Source organism: Cariama cristata, unplaced genomic scaffold (genome assembly GCF_000690535.1).
Source record: "Cariama cristata isolate BGI_N322 unplaced genomic scaffold, ASM69053v1 scaffold5381, whole genome shotgun sequence".
Lineage (NCBI taxonomy): Eukaryota > Metazoa > Chordata > Aves > Cariamiformes > Cariamidae > Cariama > Cariama cristata.
In genome coordinates this window covers 4,522-27,299 of record NW_009600893.1, presented here as the reverse complement: position 1 = coordinate 27,299, position 22,778 = coordinate 4,522, and the positions used below count along the sequence as shown (strand labels likewise).

Below are 22,778 nucleotides of genomic sequence, written 5' to 3'. Positions count from 1 at the left end.
AAACAAAACAGAAGAATAAAAGTCAGCATTTAATGAAATCATTCTTAGATATCAAGTTGTGCACTAGGGTGACCCTAAACAACACATATAAAACTCTGCTATCTCATTTTGTAACAAAAAGCTGGATGCAATTCCCCCCACTGGGACACCACATTCAACCTACTATTGTTGCAAACACTATGCTAATTAAATCCTCCAATAAGCTTATCAAGCTCCATCTCAAACAGTAGGGCAGCCTGCATCAATTTATTCATGTGCCAAAACTAACCTTCAGTTTAAATTATGTTTACCTGCTTTATATTTAGATAACAATCCTAATCCTCTCCAGTCCTTATTTACAATAAGCAAGCTCTTCTCATCCCCTCTGGTAATTCCTTCGGATACTTTGCTTCGTATCTTCATGTCCTTGACAGAAAAACTGCCCATAAAGAAATCTTCGAGGAACTCCAGTCTTGCAAAAAAAAAAATTCTGGAGGAAGCTCACTACCAACAATCACCGTTTCCCTTTCAGCTAGCTTCTTACCTGTCTCCGAGCCAGCCCTCTTAAGCTTTAAGCATATGTCCTGAAAAATTAAACCCACTGCTTTTTTGGTTTTGGTCGTAAAAAAAAACCAAAAACAAAACAATCAAAATACCCACACATGCACACATACACAGCTGTAAAATTATCATTTAGCACCTATTAACTCTTTGACAGGTAAAACATCAGTTCTGTCATTAAGCCACAATGTATTAAAAGTTACAAGTCTGATGTCTGGGTTACTGAAAAGGTCCATTTCTGGCCTCCCTGACCACAACCACCACCAAAATCTTCATGTGCTGATCCTCTCTAATTCAAGTTACAGAAATAACCTTAGTAGGGAGTATAAACCATAGTAACGTATTTGTGAAAACAGGAATACAAATGACAAAGTTTTAAAGAGAAAATAGCAGCAAAATCTAGATTCCAGTGAGCTTTTTGTTTCTACAAGTCTTTTTAACAGAAGGCCTACTGAAATCTACTTTCAATTCATACTGTTGACAATTTGTTATATAAACATTTATGTGAGAATTGAATCTATCCAATATATTTGAAATCCATATTTCTTTGACCAGCAGGTCAGGGTTTATCCATTTATCAGATTATAAAAGTATTGAGTAAAGACAAGGTCTGACTGTATTCTGGAAGGAGAACAGGGGCACAACAACATCTTTACATAGTTCTGCAGAGACTGGAATAGACCCAACTAGTGGCTTCCCCCCTTCTCTGTCTATAGTTTGATTTATAGTTCAGATTACCAAGTATTTATGATTGATTCAATGTTTTCCATGACTTTCAACAGGTTGCCAATTTAAACATAAATACTTCCTCTCCACACAACTGACAGAAAAATTGGCACAAGACAAGACTTTGTAATTCTACCTTCTAAGGAGCCAGCCTAACTCAAATTTTCCAGACACAGCCTACAGTTGGAAAAATGCTTTATTTTAGAGTCTCCCCAAAAATACAGGACTTCAGGGAAAGTTACAGTTAACAGGATATTTGACTTTGGATAGAGAGGTCAAAGTCCTCCTCTAGTTTCTTTCCTAATCTACTGCAAAATTCATCAGTGTTGCTGCTTTCCCTTTCTTCAAAGTACTCATAACTGTAGGATTATTAGGTGCTTTTAAGGGGGCAGCAGGATCTTCCTCCACTGTAAACCAGTTTCAATTGCAAGAACACTAAAGAAAATTTAAATGTCTCAAGTCAGGTATATCCTCTTAAGTTTCTCTCAAATAACTTCCTAAATCACTATTTCATACAGGAATCAAAAAGAGTTAGCAGAAAGCCCCAGACAGAATTTGCTGAAGATGAAAAACACTTCTGGATTTAAAAAAAAAAAAAAAAAAAATTCAAATTTCACTGAGTCTCACCAATGCTTTCCCTTTCTGGTTCCCCAGCAAGACAGGATTAGATACATTTTGATACATGTTTATCCTGCCTACCTGAATGAAAATTTGAAAACCAAAGAGATCAGTCATGATAAACTTTTTGTAGCACTGTAATTATGGATATAGCATATCATCAGCAACATCATTTTAATGGCTTTTAAAAAATTAACAAATTTTTTGGTTTATACAATCAAAAGTTCCTGGAACTGTACACAAGACGCATTACGTAGTTCTAAATATTCAGAGCAACCCTAACTGTACTCTTAGTCAGCAACACTGAAGTATATCAACATTGTAAGTAACAGAATCAAGAATATTTTTCACCTTTCTGCAGGAAGCTTTCACATTATCATTGAATGCTTAAGACCTTTCACAAATGAAGAAGACCTCCTCATAACACAACTGTGTTCTTTTAACACAAAAATTCCAAGTATTTGGATAAAACATATCAAAATAATTAACGTGGCTGGGTTTGCCCTTTCCTATATCATAGGAGGATGCGCAGTAGCCACCCAGAGTCAGTGGGAATCACAAGAAATTTTGCAGCAGCTATAGCAAGTCCTATGTGACAGGTTTGACAGCAGTCATGGCTTCATAGTCCCTACTACTTCAGCCCATACAGCACAGGAAGCATTCGGGACTCACTCTTTGCCCAATTATCTCAACTAGAAATCAAAACCATTTAGTGAATTGGCAATTTTCTACTCAGTTTATTATGTGGAGGAGATGGCTATGTAGACAAGATGAGTACTTCCTAAGAGGGTGATCTCAGATTCTTGAGGTTAGCAATCACAAACATTAACCACCAATGCCACATCAGCAATGTAATTCTGAACACCAGTTGCATGTTGTGCAATGTGACCAACCATAAAGAGGAAAAAGCTGAAAGGTAAAATTGGGCTCTTGGAACAGCAGGGAGTGAAGGGCAAAGTTCATTTTCTACTCCCTCTCTAAAGTATATAACTTGCAGTACAGATTCTTTCCTATTTCCATGCATGGGAGAAACAGATATACACCAAGCCAAGCTATGCTTCCTCTAACAAAATAACTCATTCCCATTCAAGGGAAAACACACAACAGCTGTTTTTCTTACTTAGTGTGAAAAGCTAGAACTTCAGCATTCAAACATACGGATGACGATGCAGCTGCAAATTGGGGCAAGTGCAACAGCAATCTTTATAACCTAAGCTGTTAAGAAGTGTAACTAAACAAGTACAGGCTTTCAATCAGGCTGCTGTTTCATTCCTTCCTACCAAATCACAACTTAACTGGCAAGGCAATGATAAATCCAACAGCTACTAGTCTTAAGTTTTCAATTCAATACCCCTTCAGTATGTATGTATGGCCATAATACTACTGAAATCAAAAGCAACAGTCCCAGCTGAGTATTCAAGATCTGCGTTTCATTAATTTTGTTGCAGGTTTAGCACTGAAGAAAGGTCAATGATCTAAACCTTGCCTTGACATTAATCAAGTATGTATCAAATACTTTTTTCAGATCCATGTAGTGTAGATCTCCTGTATTTTTCCATTCTTAAAAAAGAAAGCAATCAGATATGACACACAGATTAATTACTGTGCTACAAACTTCTAACCTTGGAAAGCTTAGGATGTAAAGATAGATTTTCCAATTACTTCTGGATCTCAGACATCTCCATATTGTAACAACTGTAAAATTTGTGTTGTTACAGAGATCAGATCAGAGAAGTTTTTGGTTGCCTACAATGTTCCAACTTTGTTTTCATAAAATATGAGTAGATTCACTTAAAGTATCCATTTCAGGAACCTACTCCACAGATTGTCAAGTTTTGCAAGGATATACCATGCAAAATATCTCGCTGTGTGCAGTTATAGCATACTACATCATGCTGTCCCTAAGTCTTCCACTGGCCAGAGACAGATCACTGTCTATTCATAAAATTTACAAAAACTACAGTCAACCAGTAACATGACTATAACCAAACCGATGACAATGTTCTGCCCAGCATTTGAGACAGTAATACAGACTCATGTATCATGAATGAAAAAAAAAAATTCGATGCATCTTCCTTAATTATAGCCTATCTTCAAATTTCACTGTCAACTGTATTCTAAACTTATGAGCGAACACTAGGTTAAGTAATAGGTTTTAGGATTTCCTACGACAAGTTTATTTTAAGAACTGTATAAATTCACCAAGCTATGTTAGATATCATCTTTGACCAGCATAATTTTTTATTTTAAAGTTATTCCTTTGCAGGATATGTAAGAACTGTACCTGTGCTGAACATTTCCAGGATGAATGGCTTCTGGTGGAACTCTCCATGGACAGCTTACTCTTCCTCCAGGAAGACGTTTGAAATCAAACTGGCAGCAGATTTTCGGATCTGGACCACAAGTATGAGGAATATCATAGCTATAGAAAGGCATCATATGACAAAGGATATCTGTACTGGATCCCAAATCTGGAATTAAATACATAGAACATACCTTTAAAATAAACCCTCTCAGAGTTGCTCAAACTAAATCAGTTCCATGTTCTTAATCCAAGAATTGTATTTAAAACATCAAATCAAGACAATTCCTTGCTTTGAATTTCCATATCTGGAGTCTACATTTGTATGTACCTTACATATAAAGAGGCTAAAGCCAGAGATACAACCAAGATTGGAACATTCCAATCAAGCACCAGCTGATTAGGAAAGATAGGAACAAAATGTTAGTGGTTTTTTTACTCAAATAATTCTCAATTTCCAAATTTTTGAGGTGAAGAAAACACATCTTTTATATTTTGAGTGAATCAAAACCGAAACCAAACAAAAACGCCCAAAAACCAAACCAAAACCCAACCACCCTGCTGTCATTACCCAATTAGCATAACATTTGAATCAGTTGGCTTTAGCAATGTCTTAATTTCTTGAACACATAACTACAATACATTAACACTATGATTCTATGTACTTGTAGATAGATTCTGTGTGCTCGTACATAGGATTACATAGAATTCTGCGCTCTTCTCAGACCATCTTTGCAATCCTAACTTTTCCATCTAGTCAGTCCATTCCCTAAAGTTTAATCCACCAGGAGCAGAGATCTACACACGTTTTGTCAAGTCTCAAAGGAAGGGTTTTCAAAATTTAACTTTAAAGAGAACCTGAAGTTCTTATAGAGTTTAAGAGAACTGCAAGTTTACTCATCTGGTAAAATCCCTAAATGCTAATTAACTATTTCCAGCACTAACGACTTCAAGTAATTTTATGTTGAAAAAAAAGGAATGAATGCTGTAGATGTGCCACAGAACCTGGCTCCTAAGTATGTCAACAACATATATCAAAATAGCCTTCAAAACCTTAATGGAGTAATTCTTCACAGTTCCAATCCAGTCCTTTTCTTTAAAGACTCCTATTTTACTACTACTTACTTATTACTAAAACCATAAATATATGCATTTACTTTTCAACTACAGTAGTTCTTTCTCTCAGGTACCACATCTATGTATTATGCCAGATGAGTGTGCAGTGGTCTTTGATGACTGATCTGTTTTGAAAAGCCTTCTTCTGAAGCCCAAACACTAGACCATATCATACATGTGATTTACATATGCAACTATTTAGGAAAAAGGCCTGTCACTTAAGTATTCTGTACAGTGAGTAGCATACACCAATGTTCAAAGAAAAACCTCTGAATTGTCAGTATCTGAGAAATTCTTTCACAGTGGTATGTTTTCCTCGCATCAAGTTTACTTGTGCAGCAGATTGTTTTCTCTGAATACCCTCCTTCCTACAATTTCTGATTAAAAACAAAGAGGAACTAAAAAGCTTCAAAATCACAACTACCTTTCAATAGTAAGTACTAAATAAGTTTGTTTGACACTGTATTGATAAAGCAGTGACATAATTGCTTACTTTCAAAAACAGAAAGATCAAAACCTCAACTACATACATTCATCATACAGCTTGTTGGAATGCTGGTACAGTACAAAGCAAAACAAAAATATTCACATAGAAAAGCACATTCATTTACAGACACATCAGTTTGCTAAGGTATAACCACTATATTACCTAAGAAAACTTTCACACACCGTATTGTATAAATAATATCAAAAAGCAATTATATTTACTCTAAGAATAAGGTGTTAGATGAGAATTTCATTGCATATTAAAATGGTGAAATGTTTTAAATCTACTTTTCTGACTAAAGATAACCTCCAAATTTCATGTCCACAAAAAGCTGCTTTAACTAATGACACTAATTTGTCATACCAGCCGAGAGAAACTGGTTGCTCAAAAGCTTTCCTTAATAAGAACATAAGCAAGACAGGTCTCTCCATCTTCAAATATTCACTTTTGACCTTTTTTTTTTCTCTCTCCAAAAGAAATATTCCTTCTCCTCCACTTTATTTCCACATAGTAGGATTAGGACGAAGGAAACAAAGAAGTGAGAAAAGAAAAGAGAATATTCCACCCCATATACTTTCTTTATATATTCTCGTAAGGAATGCGGGAGAAGGGAAGTAAGAGAAAGTAAAAGCACAAGTAAAAGTGAAGAAACAGCAAGATCAGAGCAACAATGGCATTAATACAGTTTTCACCTTTCCTAACACATAGGTATTCACATTCCCTTTCTGTAATCAAAAAAGAAAACCAAAACAAAAACTGAAAGTTAAAAAAAAACCACCACAAACCAACCCTTTTATCTAACAGAACTGCAAGTTTAAAATTTTCAAGTCTAGACTAACTTATCTGAATAACCTGTTCTGTAAAGATTTCCATAGTATTTATCAAAGTTCTCTCCACACTTTACCTGTGTGAATTAACAAAATAAGTTGACATAAAGAAAAAACACATACCCCAGCTCTGCCTCCAAAAAAATTCTAGGGTCTTCTGTGTTGCAAAATGTTTTTTAACTGAGTAATGAACTCTCTGTATAAGCATACTGGAAAATCCTGTGCGTTTCAGAAGGTAGGCCATTGTTGGTGAATGCCCAAAAGGATCAACTGCCCAACCAGACTTTGGTTTTACTCCTGTTGACAAAAGAAAACAATAAAAAGGGAAGAAAGTTACTTTTCACTCAAAGAAAGCTATACCAATATAATTCAAATCAGAGTACTAAAGATAAAATTGCCAAGAAGTTAAAATATTAAGCCTCCTGCAGAACACACCCTGGAGTGAACAAGCTAGAATTAAACAGATAAACAATTAACCAAAAAAGGAAGTATCATGTCTCAGAGACAAGGTATTCTGCCTAACTACATAAAAAACCTGAGATTAGTACTCTTAGTTTGTTACACTATTTCAGTTGTGTCTCAAACATCTTTACATGGAATCGTAATTAAATACATCTCCTTTTTTAGTTTAAACAGTTTCGAGATGTTACAATTGGAAAGGAAAACTGAAAGAAAACGAATGGACGGAGATAGATTGATGTTGTAGCTTGTTGATTTTTCACTGTAATTTAAATAACGTCAGCCTTTTTCGGCTTTGGAACTAACTTTTTTTAAAATTTTTTTGGTTGGCAATCATTACGATCATGTTGATTAACAGTCTTTTCAGTGAGCTTCATACTAGCAAATAAGGAAGCGATATCTAGCTCTTGTTTCATCATGGTTCCATAGACACATTTTCACTGTCTTACCGAAAAAAAACCAAACAGTAGGGAACGCATTACCCTTTTATTAGGCCTTCCCTCCCCTCCCCTCCTCTTTTAATTATGTCAAGCTGTGTTTATGGAAATTGCAATCTAAGAAAAACATAGTGAAACAGCTTTTCAAAATAATTTCAGTTCATTGGATGAAGTAATGTTAACTTATTAATGAAATTACTGTACAAATATTTTCTATATAAAAAGTTATCTCTACTTGCAGCGATAAAAAAAATCCTCCCAAAGCCACCAAACGGTTCAGCCAATGTTATTGCAGTCAGCAGTTCCTCAAAGTTTCAAAAGCAAATGAGTTAACCTTTTTTTTTTTTCTTTTTAAATATGAACAGTTTTAACATTACAATGGGTTTAGGTTTTGTAACTACTACTATTGCTACAACAATTACTACTAAATTTCATATTTACGTTCTGAAAGCTTTACATAAGAGAACCTAATGAACACATAGCCTGCAGAGTAGATCCAAAGACATGAAAGGAGTATCAATTTTTAAGTCATTTTAAGGCCTTTGTCATGATTTTCAAAAGACATAAATAGCAATCGGAAACTGTTTGTGATACCTGAGACATGTGATCTACAATTTAGCATCATTTACTGTTATATTTTACTATGCTAATACACTATGCACATCTTTGATTCATCAAAACAAAATGTTGTGACATTAAATTGTTTAAACACACTTTGGGAACTTCTATCTGCCAGCAGTAATTGCAACTACTAGACTCAATCCTATAGCTTCCAGTAAGCGGACTGATTTAGGAAATTTACTCTGCTTTTTCAGGAAAAGCAGAGTAAAGAGAGCCTTCTAAGCACCTCAGAAATAGAAAAAGGGATTTTCTAATTGACTTCCTGTATTAACACAGTTAAATTTTAGATTGAGCTACATACCGAGGTTCTTTTCTAGCCATTGATGTCCTTCTATCAGTTGGTCAATTAAAGCAAAATAATGAGCAGAAGCTTCATCAGGCATGACCCATCCTCCTGTTACTATTTCAAATTGTCCACCTTTTATTAACCTGAAAAATACATAAATTGCATTCAGAATCTTGCATATGATACAACATTCTTAAAAATCAATTTCCGAATACCCAATAGGTATTTATCAGGGACACAGTGTCAAAATCTGAATTGCTTGTGCTACTTCCATCACTGGACTAGACTTCTTTAATCAAACAGGGAAAGAATGAATAGACGAACAGCGAAATTTTTAATCCCTCTGTGCAATGAAAACTACCAGCTCTACTGCATATGCCATAATATTTGATTTCTTTTAAATCAGAAGGAAGGTTACTCCCTGTATAGCTTACAAAAATAAGTGTTGTGTGCCACAGTACTGAAGGCCAGTTGAGCCAGATGCCAAGACATTGCACATTTCAAGCACTACTAATATCTCCCCATCTTTGATCTACCATTCTTATTGTTTTACAGAGCCAATAGAGCTTTGAAATTCACTGTATCCATAAAGGTTTCAGAGTATGTCACTCATTAAAATGCCTTCTTGAAAGAGATCACAGGATGAGCCAGTCTCTCTGTTAAGATGTCAGTGAACATAATGATCATGCTTCCAGCATCAGGTGGTCCCTACAGTTAAATAATGTGATTTCAGCGCCTATATTGTACACTAGCAAATAAATGTTTAATGAATTCAAGAAAGAAATACAGTACATTTATCAAAATTTAGTCACGTTATAGATAATACCCATAAGAGTAATGAAAAACATACAGCAAAAATAATCTCCAGTGCAGCTTCTGTAACTCTTATAGCAGTTCCAACACCTGAGTCCTCTGAAGAAAAGACACAGTTCCCTAGTGACTATCATTTACTGTTTATTGTGTTCCAAGGGATCTTTTTAATCTCCAGAAACAATAGCTGTGCTATAATACTCATGCATTGTTCATAAATTTTTAAATAGATAGTTTTCTATGCCATTCCCAAGACTTACAGCATTACCTAACCTTTGTGGCTGTGAGACTTTCATAGCTTTAATGTATACTGCAATCCATGCATCTTGAAGGAGGGTACAAGGAGGGCATTACAGAGATAAGCTAAGAACTGTTGGATCCTGTCTTAAAGCAAAGTTAAAAAAAAAAAAAAAAAACACAACACAAAAGCAAAACCACACACAAAACCCTAAACCAAACCAAACCCAAAAAATAAACCCTTTTTGAAAACTCCAAACTAGATCCTTACTTCAAGTTTATCCAAGCAGCACACTTTCTTGTCTCTAATGTCTAAGCAAACCTTTTACTTCTGTATTACATTTTTACAGTGATTTTAAAAAGGACTAACAGCAGCAAGCGTGTAGAGTATACACTACTTTACCATTTAAGCAGCTGCATGTTTATAAAAAAATACCATATTTAAAACCAAAAAAAATTTCTCATTTCATAATTGTGTTATAACTGAAGAAAAATTACCATATATAAATAGCTAATATGAAACATCACTTTTATTCCATTGTCAATACTTCAGCGTGACTTCAAATAAAGTTTATAATCACAACTTCATTACAATTTGAACGACATCTTTGTAGTTGTACATGGAAACTTTTAGCCAATTTTTTCAGCAACTTCGGAATTCGGCTTCACTTCTCTAAATGGATTTTTATTTTGTAACTGGAAAAAAAATGAACTAAGTCCAAAAATATCAGACCTTGAGTAGTCAATTATTCTAGCAATTCTCCATTGCAACAAGTGAAATCTCAAGTTTACAGTGTAGTTAAATACAAAGTCTCAGAACATGCCACATGGAAGATAAGAAATAGTTCAGTGTTCAAACCTTTTAACGGCATCCTTTTTCTGGCTATCTATTCCATCCCACCATTTTGAAAAGTAAGAAATCTCAGACCATATAAATTTCCTTCGGTTGTCTTCCTGCAGTTTTATAACCATATTATTTAATATATGCTGTGTCTGATCTCTGAAGTAATCATCAAAAGTCTTCAGCCAACCTAAGAAAAAGAAAACAGGAAATTCAAGTTGCTTTTGACAGTCTCAGAGACCTGCCCTCTTTCTACAAAAAGTTAAGTATTTTCTTAAAATGCTGACCTTTACATGCTGCTAACAGTTTAAACTGCTAGACTCTCCAGGAGTTTCTTTTTACAAAGTTTACATGTTTACATGTTTTATTTCCTAAACCTATAAATACATGGAATATTAGGCTTTTACTTTGATCAGCAAAATACACAGATTTTTAAAAGTGTGCTTTTTGTTTTTTAATTTAAGCACAAATTAAGCAGTTGAAGATGTACATATCTGCAAATTGATCTTCCTTGATAACTTCCACTGGGAGGACTGTAGCATCTACTAACAGATCATCTTCTCAGCCCAAGCCCTATTCCCAACACACATGCCCTCAACACCCTCTAATCCTTCCCTCAATGTCTTATCTCTTCTTTCAAGTCAGAAAGCACCCCATCACCTACTTTATGTAAAACAACCAAACAAAAATCCTTACTAGCAGCATCTTACACCTACAGCTTGAGGAGAAAATTAAGAGACACTAATGGTATCCCACAGATCTTGAGGGTAAAGAAATAAAACGGGGGCAAACAAAGCAGCAGTAAGCCCTGCAACACATGCTCAGTATCATTTATGAATGAGCGGTTTGACAGCAATGACTGAGAAAAGAAGCATGTTGCAGATGCATCCCTCATTAGAAAAGATATCAGCAAGATGAAGAGGAAAGGAAAATCCAACTTCAGTCACATATTCAGACCTCACAGCGCAGAGCCTTCCATGAAATTCTTTAACCTCTTCCTAAATCCTTGCCTGAAAAAGTACATGCATCTTTCTTCCCAGAACTTGGAAGGGATATGCCCTTTTTGTAACTATAACTGGAAAAAAGAAGCAGATAACTCTGTCTACTTATCACACAAGTGGCGTATTTCTAACTCTTCATACCACCACTTCTCATGTATGAGCATTTTCATTCAAGTGCTTGTAAACGGACTCAACAGTTAAGTTTAAGGGAGTTTCCTATACAATAGAGTAACTACTGAAGAATGCAAGTGACATAACGATCTGGTCCCATGCATCCACATTTTAAGATTTTGTTAGAGCTTCCACATAATGTGAGGATTGTACTCCAGATAATATGATCCTAGTGATTTCACTCTGATTTATCAGTTCTGTTCTGCAGAGGAAATGCCATTCTAGCACAGTGTCAATCTACTTATAAGACGACACAGGATTAGGCTGTTCTGGAATGGGATAGTATTGTTTCAAGGCAGTTACATAAACGCAGAAAATTTTAGTATTAAAAAAATAACTTTTCAATCTAATAAAAGAAAGCTACTTTATTATTGAATAGAGTCTGAATATTGAATCGGAAAGTATATATTATACTTAAAGGATCAAAATAAATGACATTCATCTTAGGTAGAAATACAGAGCTAGTGTAATTTGACAATATGCATATTCTTTTCCCGTTCACATAAAATTGAAAATTATATTTCAAATAAAGAATCTTTTAATTAGGAATAATGACTAGACACTGCCACACTCTTACTTTGGTTGCACTGGTTTCAGGTTGCAGTCTCACTTTGTAAAGGTCAAATTTTAATGAAATATTCAGAAAAAAACAAAATTACCACAAATTTCCAAAAACCCCCCTTTTTTACTTTCCAAATGAGGAAATAAAGTTGTAACACTCCAGATTAAAAGTGCTAGCTCAATATCCTTTTTTTTTTTAACAGATATTTAGCATCTAGAAGAATTGCCATAGATATAAGTTTATATAGACAGAACACTAGAGTCTAATCTAATCTATCTTAAAGAGGAAAAATATTTTTTGTCAAAACAGTTAATATGAGGTGTTAAAATCTAAACTTAAAACATACTTTCTTTAGAGACAAGGAAACAGCTTAATACAAAAAAATGGACAGTAAATTACAATTACACAATAGTTTTATGAAGACTAAAATCAGAAAATGATAAATGAGCTGAATTTATTTTCCTTTTCTGCTGTTTTAAATCAAAATTTGATGTGATCTCTGCCTGTTTCAGTACGTGGGTTTTTTAAAGGAATCTTTCACTCAAAGAACTGAGATCACATAACCGCTTAATCTTTTTCAATGCTCAGTTACTTTTCAACAAATTAAAGAAATATTTTACTGATATTTAAAGATCCACACGTAGCAAACCACAAATTTACAGCTTTTTACCAGGAATTTCTTCTGCAAGAGACAATATCATGCTAGCACACAACTAACACGAACAATTAACTAAAACTATCCTATCCTTTTCCTGCATAGATATATATCATAAGAGTAAACTATTTCAGCATATTTTTGTATTGTAGCAATAAAAGTAAACTTAAACTGAAATAGTCTTCTTAAACATTCTTGAAAAACTTAATAAACCAACCTGAAGAAGCACAGAGCTAAATGACAAAGCAGCTGGCATAAGAATATATTATGATGTAGGAAGAGTAGTGTTCAGATTACAGATTGTTTTGTTTTAATACATCAGTTTATTAAGCTATAGAGGAAGGGTACAAAGTGGTTAACACCCTGAACTTAACTCACTTCAGAAAGTCCTAGGAAATATTTACCAGTATTCACAGAATAAGCTGCAAGCCAACAGGAAGTCCTCTGAAATGTAATTACCATGCGTCTGGCATCTTGCACTTAAAAATATTTATTTCTGAATAGAATAGAATATTTTCAGTTGGAAGGGACATACAACAATCATCTAGTCCAACTGCCTGACCAGGGCTGATCAAAAGTTAAAGCACATTATTAAGGGTATTGTCCTAATGCCTCTTAAACACAGACAGGCATAGGGCATTAAGCACCTCTTCAGGAAGCCTGTTCCAGCGTTTGACCACCCTCTCAGTAAAGAAATGTGTCCTCATGCCAAGTCTGAACCTCCCCTGATGCAGCTTTGAGCCATTCCCACGTGTCCTGTCACTGGATCCCAGGGAGAAGAGCTCAGCACCTCCCTCTCCACTTCCCCTCCTCAGGAAGCTGCCGAGAACAATGAGGTTGTCCCTCAGCCTCTTCTCTCCAAACTAGACAAACCCAAAGCCCTTACCCACTCCCCAGGACATGCCTTACAGCCCTTTCACCAGCTCTGTTGCCATCCTCTAGAAGCATTCAGGGACCTCCACATCCTTCGTAAATTGTGGGACCCAGAACTGCATACTATATTCAAGGTGAGGCCGCACCAACGCCGAATCCAGCGGGATAATCACCTCTGTTGACCGGCTGGCTATGCCGTGTTTGATGCACCCCGGGATGGGGTTTGCCTTCTGGGCTGCCAGGGCACTCTGCGGGCTCCTATTGAGCCTGCTGCTGGCCAGCAGCCCCAGATCCCTTTCTGCAGCTCTGTCCTAGTTGCAGAATCCATCATTTGCTTTTCATAAAGAGCAAATTCCATTAATTAATTTCATAATTAATTTCATGCCATTGATAGCTCTTAACCCCATGACTTATACAGGGTGTCCAATTTTGCATTGAGCCATAAAGATTAAAAAAGAATTATCAGAAGCTGACTAGAACAATGAATAAATTAATTTACAGTTGCTAGCTATAAGTCTACTAGTAAAGACTACCACATTCAATCTATATTTCACATCTCAGTCCCTAGTATCACATAAGAATCTAGCACAACTCAAGTTCATTTTTGTACTTAGCTACAAACTACGAATGTGTTCCCAAGTTGAAATAAAAGGTTTACCAGTGTATTTGGATCAGGAAATTTTCAATAGAAATACAGTTTACATGTGGAAAAAGTGCAATAGTTTAAAGCTGCAATTACCAAAACTAAATATGCTATTATCAGCAAAATAACACTTGTTGGTTTAAATCTACATAAGGACCTGTGTCAATATAAAAGTGTAAACAAGAAAAAATAATATTGTCTTTAATGTCATTATGCCAGTCCTGACTTACTAAGTATGCAGGACTTGGCCAGCTAGTTTTGTTTCCTGCCAGCACACGTGACAATAATAGAGGGTACACACTGCTAAGCTGCTTGCCTTTTGATTGCCTCACTCATGTTTGTCCTCAGAAGTGTGGAAACTTGATTTCTGCCTGCCGAGATTTATCATCATCATGCAGTTGTCTGGTTTTTTCCCCACTTTTTTTTCCTCCACTTTGTTAATGTAAATTTTCTTGGGTCGACAGCAGACTCCAAGAATCATGTCCATATGTCAATTCAAGCCATTACTATGCAAAAAATCCTGAAGCATTTCATTAACTCATTTGCCAGTATTCCTGTCTACACTTTCCAGTCCACTTTCCTTCTTGAAGCTCTACCAACTCCTTGCACTACAGAAAGGTATTCTTGTGTCAAGCACAGTTGTAGAGATACAGGCAAAGTTTCAGGACAAAATCAGAACAGAAGTTGACAAATTAGCATTATTCAAAAAGTAACCTAATTAGGTAAAAGTACTTAACAATGTGATCATGACAAGAATCACAAATCAACATTGAACACATGAAATCATTACTACCAAGAGTTTGAGCAGTGCTTACAAGTATCTGCAAGGCTGTCGGGTTTTTTGGGTTTTGTTGTTTTTGTGGTTTTTGTTTTGTTTTGGTTTTTTGTTTGTTTTTTTTTTTTACATTTATATTTCTTCTGTCTTTTGGTTTAAAATTAACTGTTGAAATGAAATGAGAAAGACTTTTCAATTGCTTACTACCATAAGTCACCCTCCAATATTTAAGAGGAAACATGTCCTCAAAAAAATTTCTAGTTTCTCATGAAATCTGTTTTAATGAAGAGGTAGTTGTAGTGAATGTCTGGAATAGTATCCCTTGTTAGATTAATGCATTTTTTGAGGGCAGTTTGTATCTCTGATTTACCTTCCATAGATCATAATCAATTTTCACTGAGTCTAAAATTCAGACATCAATGCTGTTTCTCACAACCTAAGAAACTTGAGTAATTTATTAGTTTTATGGCAGAATTAAATAAAAACATTAAATTTCAGCTAGCATTATAGAACTTTACAGAAAACAAAGGCAATCTCTTTGCAACAAAATTAGTGGAACTTCAGTTCTTGGATTTTTAAAATGTACACTAGAGTTATTAAAAAAATCCCAAACACTTAACGTTAATTTTTTTTTAGTTATGCTTAATTTTCAACTAACTAGTTCCTGGAAGAAGTCACAATTAAGTAACTGTTTTGATAGCTGAGAAAGTAAAAAAGAATCATAAGCAGAAAGAGTATGTCTTAGTTCTTAATGACATACATGTTTCACATAACATGTGATGCTGCAGTGGTAAAAGTTTTTCTCAAAAACAATAAAAAAATTAATGGATATGTAGCTATGAGTTCTTATCAGTGCTTTGGAGAATTTAAGCATGGTATATGTGTTAAACTGATCATACACAGGCACACAATAATAACAATAACACAAATACTAGAAATAAATCCAAAACCTAAGTTTTAACTGAGGTTTTAGCAAGTACGATTACACATGGGAACAATTTAGCATTAGTTCCTTTGTAGATTCAGCAATAAAAACAAACTCCCTTATTTTAAGTTATAAAATATACACACCAAATTTTTAATTTAGAAATCTTACATCACCATTCTATGATGTTAAAATTAAATAGAGCAAATATTCAAGTTAGTATTTTACAGATGTTTCTGACATAAAACTTCAGTGCTAATTTCACCAAAAAAGTATCTTTTCAATAAAGATTGGTCAAGACTATCAAAGAAAACTTGAGAAACATAATGTCTCTCAGGTAAGGCTATGTCAAAATTAAAACTAAAAGCAGTCTAAGAGTGTTTTTCATTTTTCTTTTTGGCATAGTATAAATAAGAATAAGACAGAAAGCCACCTGGAACATTCCTGTGTTGAATTCATTCTGATTCAAAAGATAAATAGAAGATGAGCCCCTTGTTCACCAAAAACATTCTCTGAAACAAAGTAATCTAGGTAGAAGTAGAGGCACCGATATTAAAAAGGTATGACAGTGTATTTACTTTTCCACTGTCATACTTTAACTTGTAAAATATCTCTGCTCAATGGACTACAAGAATCATTTCATGTTCATCACATTTAATTTCATAAGCATAGCTAAACACTCAAATGATTGCACATTTCACCAAAAGCAAAATCTGTCATGAACCCTGAGGTACTTCAAAATTATCATTTGACTTCTTATGTGTTAGGCTTATAAATCCAAGGTCTATTTCTGTTTTGTACATATCAAATCTTCTGCTCTCATAACTAAGATGGGAAAAAAATTTCTCCTGATGAGGAATTAAGTGCACTGTCTGTAACAGTTCTGCCAATTTTCAATGGAACTGCCCTGAATTTCCCCTACACGCCCCCCCCCCCCCCCCCCCAACAAATGAAAAGAAAAAAACAAAACACCACACAAATCTCTCTCATGAAAACTCCCCTACCACCTCATACGCAAACACAGAAATATTGAGAAGTAAGCCAGGAATAAAAGTCTGATTTCTGTAATTCAGCATGTCAAAAAAAAAAAACCTTGTGAGTTGCCCAGTTTCCCATTCTATTCCTAGATCTCACCTTCTTCTACAATAGAAAAATTAGGTCATCACCATTCAATGTATATTTTATAGTCTTTTCATAGCATCCATAGCTTTTTTTTTTTAGAAAATACTATATACTGTTGCTGTTTGCGAAAAGGAAAGTAAGTTCTAGACAGTGGTGACTGATTTTTTTTATCTTCCCATTACAATACAACAGGAAGATATTAATCAGTGAACTTTCAATTTACAGTCTGAAACTTTAAAAGGTAAGGTTTTCAGATGTCATTCAACTAGCATTTTTTCTTTTCTGCTTCAGCTTTATGCTAACCTGTTCTTATATTTTGGTGGGTCAGACAACAGTCTAGATAATCTGTGTTCCAAACATGTCAGAAAAACTAAGAAGTCACCCGAAAATGATATCCAGATCTGGTCAACAGAAAACAAACCCAAAACTCCATGGTGTATTAACAGCATCAAACTTTCATGCTTAAGTTTTCTTTTATCTTCACAATGACTTAAGTAACAAAAAGGAGTTAACATGAGTGATAGCAGGGTAAGGCTACCAATGTTATAGATCATTAATGAACTGTTAAAAAGTAGTATTTAGACCTGACATAGGTGCACATACACTTTCACATGCATTTTTACTTCGGTATAAATTGGGGTTGGGTGGGCGGAGGGGGGAGGGCAAATCTATTTTGGTCTCTTTTCAATTCCACTTACGTGCTGCTTGTGCTAGGTCTGTAACAACCACATTCAGCAATAAAATACTCTGATCTGGTACACGTATATATTACAAAGCTCACAAGTCTCAATTCTTAAATAATTTAATGAGGACACATCACCAAAATCATCACTGCCAACAGAGCAATAAATGCTCGAGGTGTCTTTCAACCCCTCAGGCCATATCTGAACATCATCTTTCAAGTCCAGTTGTGTTGCTTTACAATATTGCTGTCCCTGAGTAGGGTTCTCCCCTCTGGAATTCAGCTGTCTAATCCACTTCAGGCAGCCACATGAAACTGCTGTTGAAGCACATGAGAGTTAACACAAGGGCTTTGCCAGCACAGCAGGTTATATGATTGCTCACTAATCTGCTCCAGAAAGAAATACCACCCATCTGCGATGGCTATAACCTCATATAACACAGCTATTAGTAAACAGAACATCTCTCCACGGTTTGAGATTAATCTGCACTGGATGAGTCCCCTCCAAATCAGACACGCTACTAAGGTGCTCAAATCTTCATCAGCTGCCAGCAACTAAAAGACAATTATGCTTGCCACTGATCAAAAGTGTGAAGGGGACCCCTTCTCATATCTGATTTCCCAATAACAGGCAAATATATTAGCTACTGAAGGGAGAAGCATAGACAGTCCGAGTTTGTAAGTCCTGGTTAAATTCACATGGAAGCAGTTAACCCAGCTTTAGCAGAATTTAGCAACACAAAGTGTTTCAGAGCATCAACACGTAAGTCACCCCCCAAAACAGAACTTGGAACCTAAGACTGCTCCCTACAGATTCTGTTTCAAGGCAGTTTCTTTGCCTTTGAGCTACAGATTCTCACTAGCATAACCAGCTACGTGAAAAAGTAAAGAGAAAGTAGCCCCAGATGAGAACACATAAAATGTAATGAGAATTTAAAGCTTCTACGGCTAATACAGTTACATCTTTACTGACCCCGTTTCTTGGTAAATATTTTTCACATGCATTGTTATGCTATAGGTTCATTATATCTTAAGCTTTTTTGCCAGAAGGCATTTCATGTGCACCATGTCTTTAAACCCTCTGTGGGAAAGGCATAACGTAACCATTAGCTATAGAAGTGATTTCAGATCTTCGTTACTGATAAATTTTCTTTCTTTCAAGTGCTTATTAGTATACAGTCTCATACTGCAGACAATTCCACAAATGTTCTTACCAAAACCAGTATGAAGTCAGGGGACTTTTATGATGGCGCTCTTTGTAAAAGCAAACAATAACCAGTCTCACACAATTACCTTTGAGATGGAACAGGTTATGTTTACCAGATTACATCTCAGTTTAACTCTACTTGCTATCAATGGAGGAGCCTGAACAAGCTAGGAGATTTTTAGATTGCATGCAAGAGGAGATGCAGATTTCTTGCTTTTAGTTGCTGTTGGTGCAAGGACGGATATAATTTTGTAGTAAAGGCATGAAGAACTTAGGTATTAAGGAGGAAGACTTTAGGAACCAAAACTAGACACCAGCAAGGAAGTCAGCTGTCAAAGCTGAATGACAACACCATTAAGACTTCAGGCAAGTCCTTGGGAATAATCTATGTAGTAAAAAAGTTGCAACAGAAAGATGAGAGACAGCTCTCAGCTTCACAGAATTCTTCAAACCTTATTATTGAAGGGGCAGCCACAGAGAGGACTTCTTTCAGAGAGCCGGAAGTACAAGTACCTTACTATAGATTTAATGCGTGACTCTCTCTAAGACAGATACCTGAATGCCAGCAAAAACCCATCTCTGAAGCTAAGTTCATTATGGCCCATACCCCTATGTGTGGAAGAAGGCCATAGCAGAGCTGGAGAGAGCAAAATAGAATCAGATTAAACTTTAATAAATGGAGCTCTCAAGTGCACCAAGAGACATCATTTAAATGTAAAATTAAGGAATAGACAGACACATCACAAACATAGTTCCTGGATAAGTAGAAAATTCCTACTGGGAAAGTACAGGAAATTCCATGATTGATAACAAACACAAAATGTTAAACTGGAAAAGGTGTTCGTGAGGCTACCTCTGGATGTAGAGCAGTATCTATGATTTGTCTGTTTCAGAAGTTTAATAATTCTGATAACTGAAACTTTTTTTTGAGGGGGTAGGAGGGGGTTTTGGTCAGGGGGTTTTTGGTGTTTTTTTTTTTAAGTTTGTTTTCTTGGTGGTGTCATTGCCTTTTTTTATTTGGGGTTTCTGGTTTTTGTTTGGTTTGTGGTTGGGAGGTTGTTTGTTTGGGTTGTTCTATTTATTTGCTTGAGTTTTTTCAGGTTTATTGGTTGAGTTTTTTTAAACACAGAGCAAGAACCCAAACCTGACAGAGAAGAACACGCATAGAGAGAGTCCCTGGACCTTGAGAAAACCCTTGAAATCCTCTGATCTTCTAAAAGAGGGTATAATATTTCAAGCGTCATGACAAATACATAGTGAAGCTCAAGGTGTTCCCCACAGAGCAAGCTTAGTAACTTGCTGTCCTAATTTGGAGGCTAACAAGAAATGCATCCATATTCCCAACAATTCCACTATTTTGGGGATCCTTCTCGTAGGAGCAATACAGAGCTATTCAGTCTGTAAGCCCCAAAAGACATGTATCTAAAAATTCAGAGGCTCCGACAAACCCTCCTCCAGCATAACCTGACATTGAGAGCCTTTGTTATTGGCTAGCTGAGCCAAGAGCCGCCTCAAGACTGTATGCCTTGCTTGGCGTACAATGAGGGAGTATGTAACTTGTGGTGACATACGTTAGTATCTACCAAAACAATCTTGATGTGAAAAGAGGTCCAGTAACTTCAATACCCAAATTCTTTAGAATACAAGCGCTCAGTGGGCCACTTCTGGTAAGCAAAATGGGGGCTACAGGATGAACCAAACACTAGATTAAGCACCCAATGCGAAAGTTCGTCATACACAAAAGGTGTTGGCTGTGTAAATCTCTCACAGCTGATTACAGGAGGCAAGACAGGAATCTAGATGTGAAGAAGAAAGTAGAAGGCTGGAGGACAGAAAGCTAAACATTAGGTCCAAAGAGTCCTTCCAGAATGGCAACAGAAACTGGTCAATTCTGCATGAAGTACTGATGAAACAGGCCAGGCACCACAGAGGAAATCAGACCAATATATTCTATTTTGGAAGACAGTTACAGAAGGAATGTAGATAAAATAAAAATAACGTAAGTTTCTAAAAACTACAAAAACAAAATTACTAGAGCCTGTAGAAAATCAAAAAACCAGTGCCTGAACACTGAGCCCCTGCCAAACCTCATGACTTGAATGGACACCGGTAAAGCTTTCTGCAAAGCTCTTTTCAGCTTCCTTCATGATGTTCCCCTGCAGCTCCCAAGTCTCATACTCCTGTACAGCCACCTCAGCCTGCACTGTGCAGGAGGTCTTTGTTCAATCCAGTTAAAATAATCTCAGGAGGACAGATGTGACGCTAGGCAACTGGTCTCTAGCCGGATGCCAAACATCCTCGCTCAATTAGGATATGCTCCTACTAGCTTCAGCAGAAGGACGACAGATGTAAACTCCATACCCCTTTATAAGAACCAAGAGAATTAGAAGTTTTGTACATCCCTTTAGGATGGTTTCAGATTCATTAAATGACTGTACAGAGTGTGGCCTCTTTCTAGGGAAGTTTTCAGGAGAACTGCAATTAGAGAAGAAATCAATAGACACAGGTTTAAAGACAGTTCTACAAAAAGGCAGATCAAAGTTTATACTGTGATTATTTCCTCTGAATATTTTTATTATATCTATACTTTGTTATTTTAGCTGTTATAACTGGACAATACAGTCACTCCAAATTCCAGTGTTTACTTTCTTTGAAAATGCTAGATATGTGCAAATAAAAGTCACTTATGTTCAAACTACCATATCTTACTTCACTCAGACCCACAGTACTTCAAACAACAAATTAAATTGTTAGAGAGATACACAGGAGTAAAGTTTAAAAAAAATCACCGAAATTGTGGCTTTCCACAATAACAAGCAGCTTCCACAGCTTCTCATGGTCAGTGTACATGTGTCAGGAGTATACTGTAGCTGCATAATTCACTGCTTCTGTGTGTATTTTACAGTCATTTAAAAATAAAGTGACACTTCTCCATTTTATTTATTACACAGTAAACATCCACTTGGAAGAAGTGAAATTATGTAAGCATACCTAGGTTTCAGTTTAAATCCAGACTTCATATTATCCCACTGTATGTTGGGGCAGGGGTGTGCACAAAACAGTAAAGAAAGTGTTACAGTCAAAAACCTCAGATTTGCCACTGTCACATCTTCCAAAAAAGCAGACATCTTTAGTACAGGGTAAGGGTTAAGTACCTACAACAGTCTAAAAAGTCAAAAATAAGAACAGGCCATATTTAATGCAGCAATGAATACAGACTGGGTTACCAGCAGGATGAACACAGAAATCCATATTACCTTCCAATATCAACACTGACGTTCTACTCTAGTTTTAAGTACATGTACGACTTTTATCACAACAGTTGTCACTTGAAGTCAATAGCACTTCAATTATACATCTGCCTAACTGCCTTGCTAGACTTAAATCTAACATATTAAGTAGTATGCTTCAAAAAAAATCCCAAATCCTAACAGAAATTGCAATATATTTCTAAATTCAATAGGCTCCAGATAGCCAAATCAATATACTTAAAATATTACCTGGGTCATTATGTGAGTGAGGCACGACAAAAACTTGAAGCGGTTCACTGTCCCATTCATTTTCATTGTACGTGATATCGAATCCTTGTTTCCACACGCCACCGTCTGGATTATCGAAAGGAAGAATGTCATAGACATCCAACATCTAAAAGAGTAAAAGGAATATAAAACATGAATGGATTGAGAGCCGCCCTGAGGAGGAGGACTTGAGGGTGTTGGTTGTCGAGAAGCTCAACATGATCCACCAATGTGCGCCTGCCGCCCAGAAAGCCAACCGTATCCTGGGCTGCATCAAAAGCAGTGTGGCCAGCAGGTCAAGGGAGGTGATTCTGCCCCTCTACTCTGCTCTGGTGAG

General features: G+C 36.0%; 1 protein-coding gene across 1 annotated transcript; it reads right to left on the bottom strand.

Moving 5' to 3' along the window:
• Positions 1-4,168: 4,168 nt before the first annotated feature.
• LOC104169314 (alpha-mannosidase 2-like) lies at positions 4,169-22,568 on the bottom strand (the record flags this gene model as incomplete). Its single annotated transcript, XM_009710210.1, has 5 exons — positions 4,169-4,355; positions 6,740-6,913; positions 8,435-8,562; positions 10,326-10,497; positions 22,424-22,568. Coding segments are annotated over 5 exons (806 nt in total), but the record flags the coding sequence as incomplete, so codon positions are not given.
• Positions 22,569-22,778: the final 210 nt, after the last annotated feature.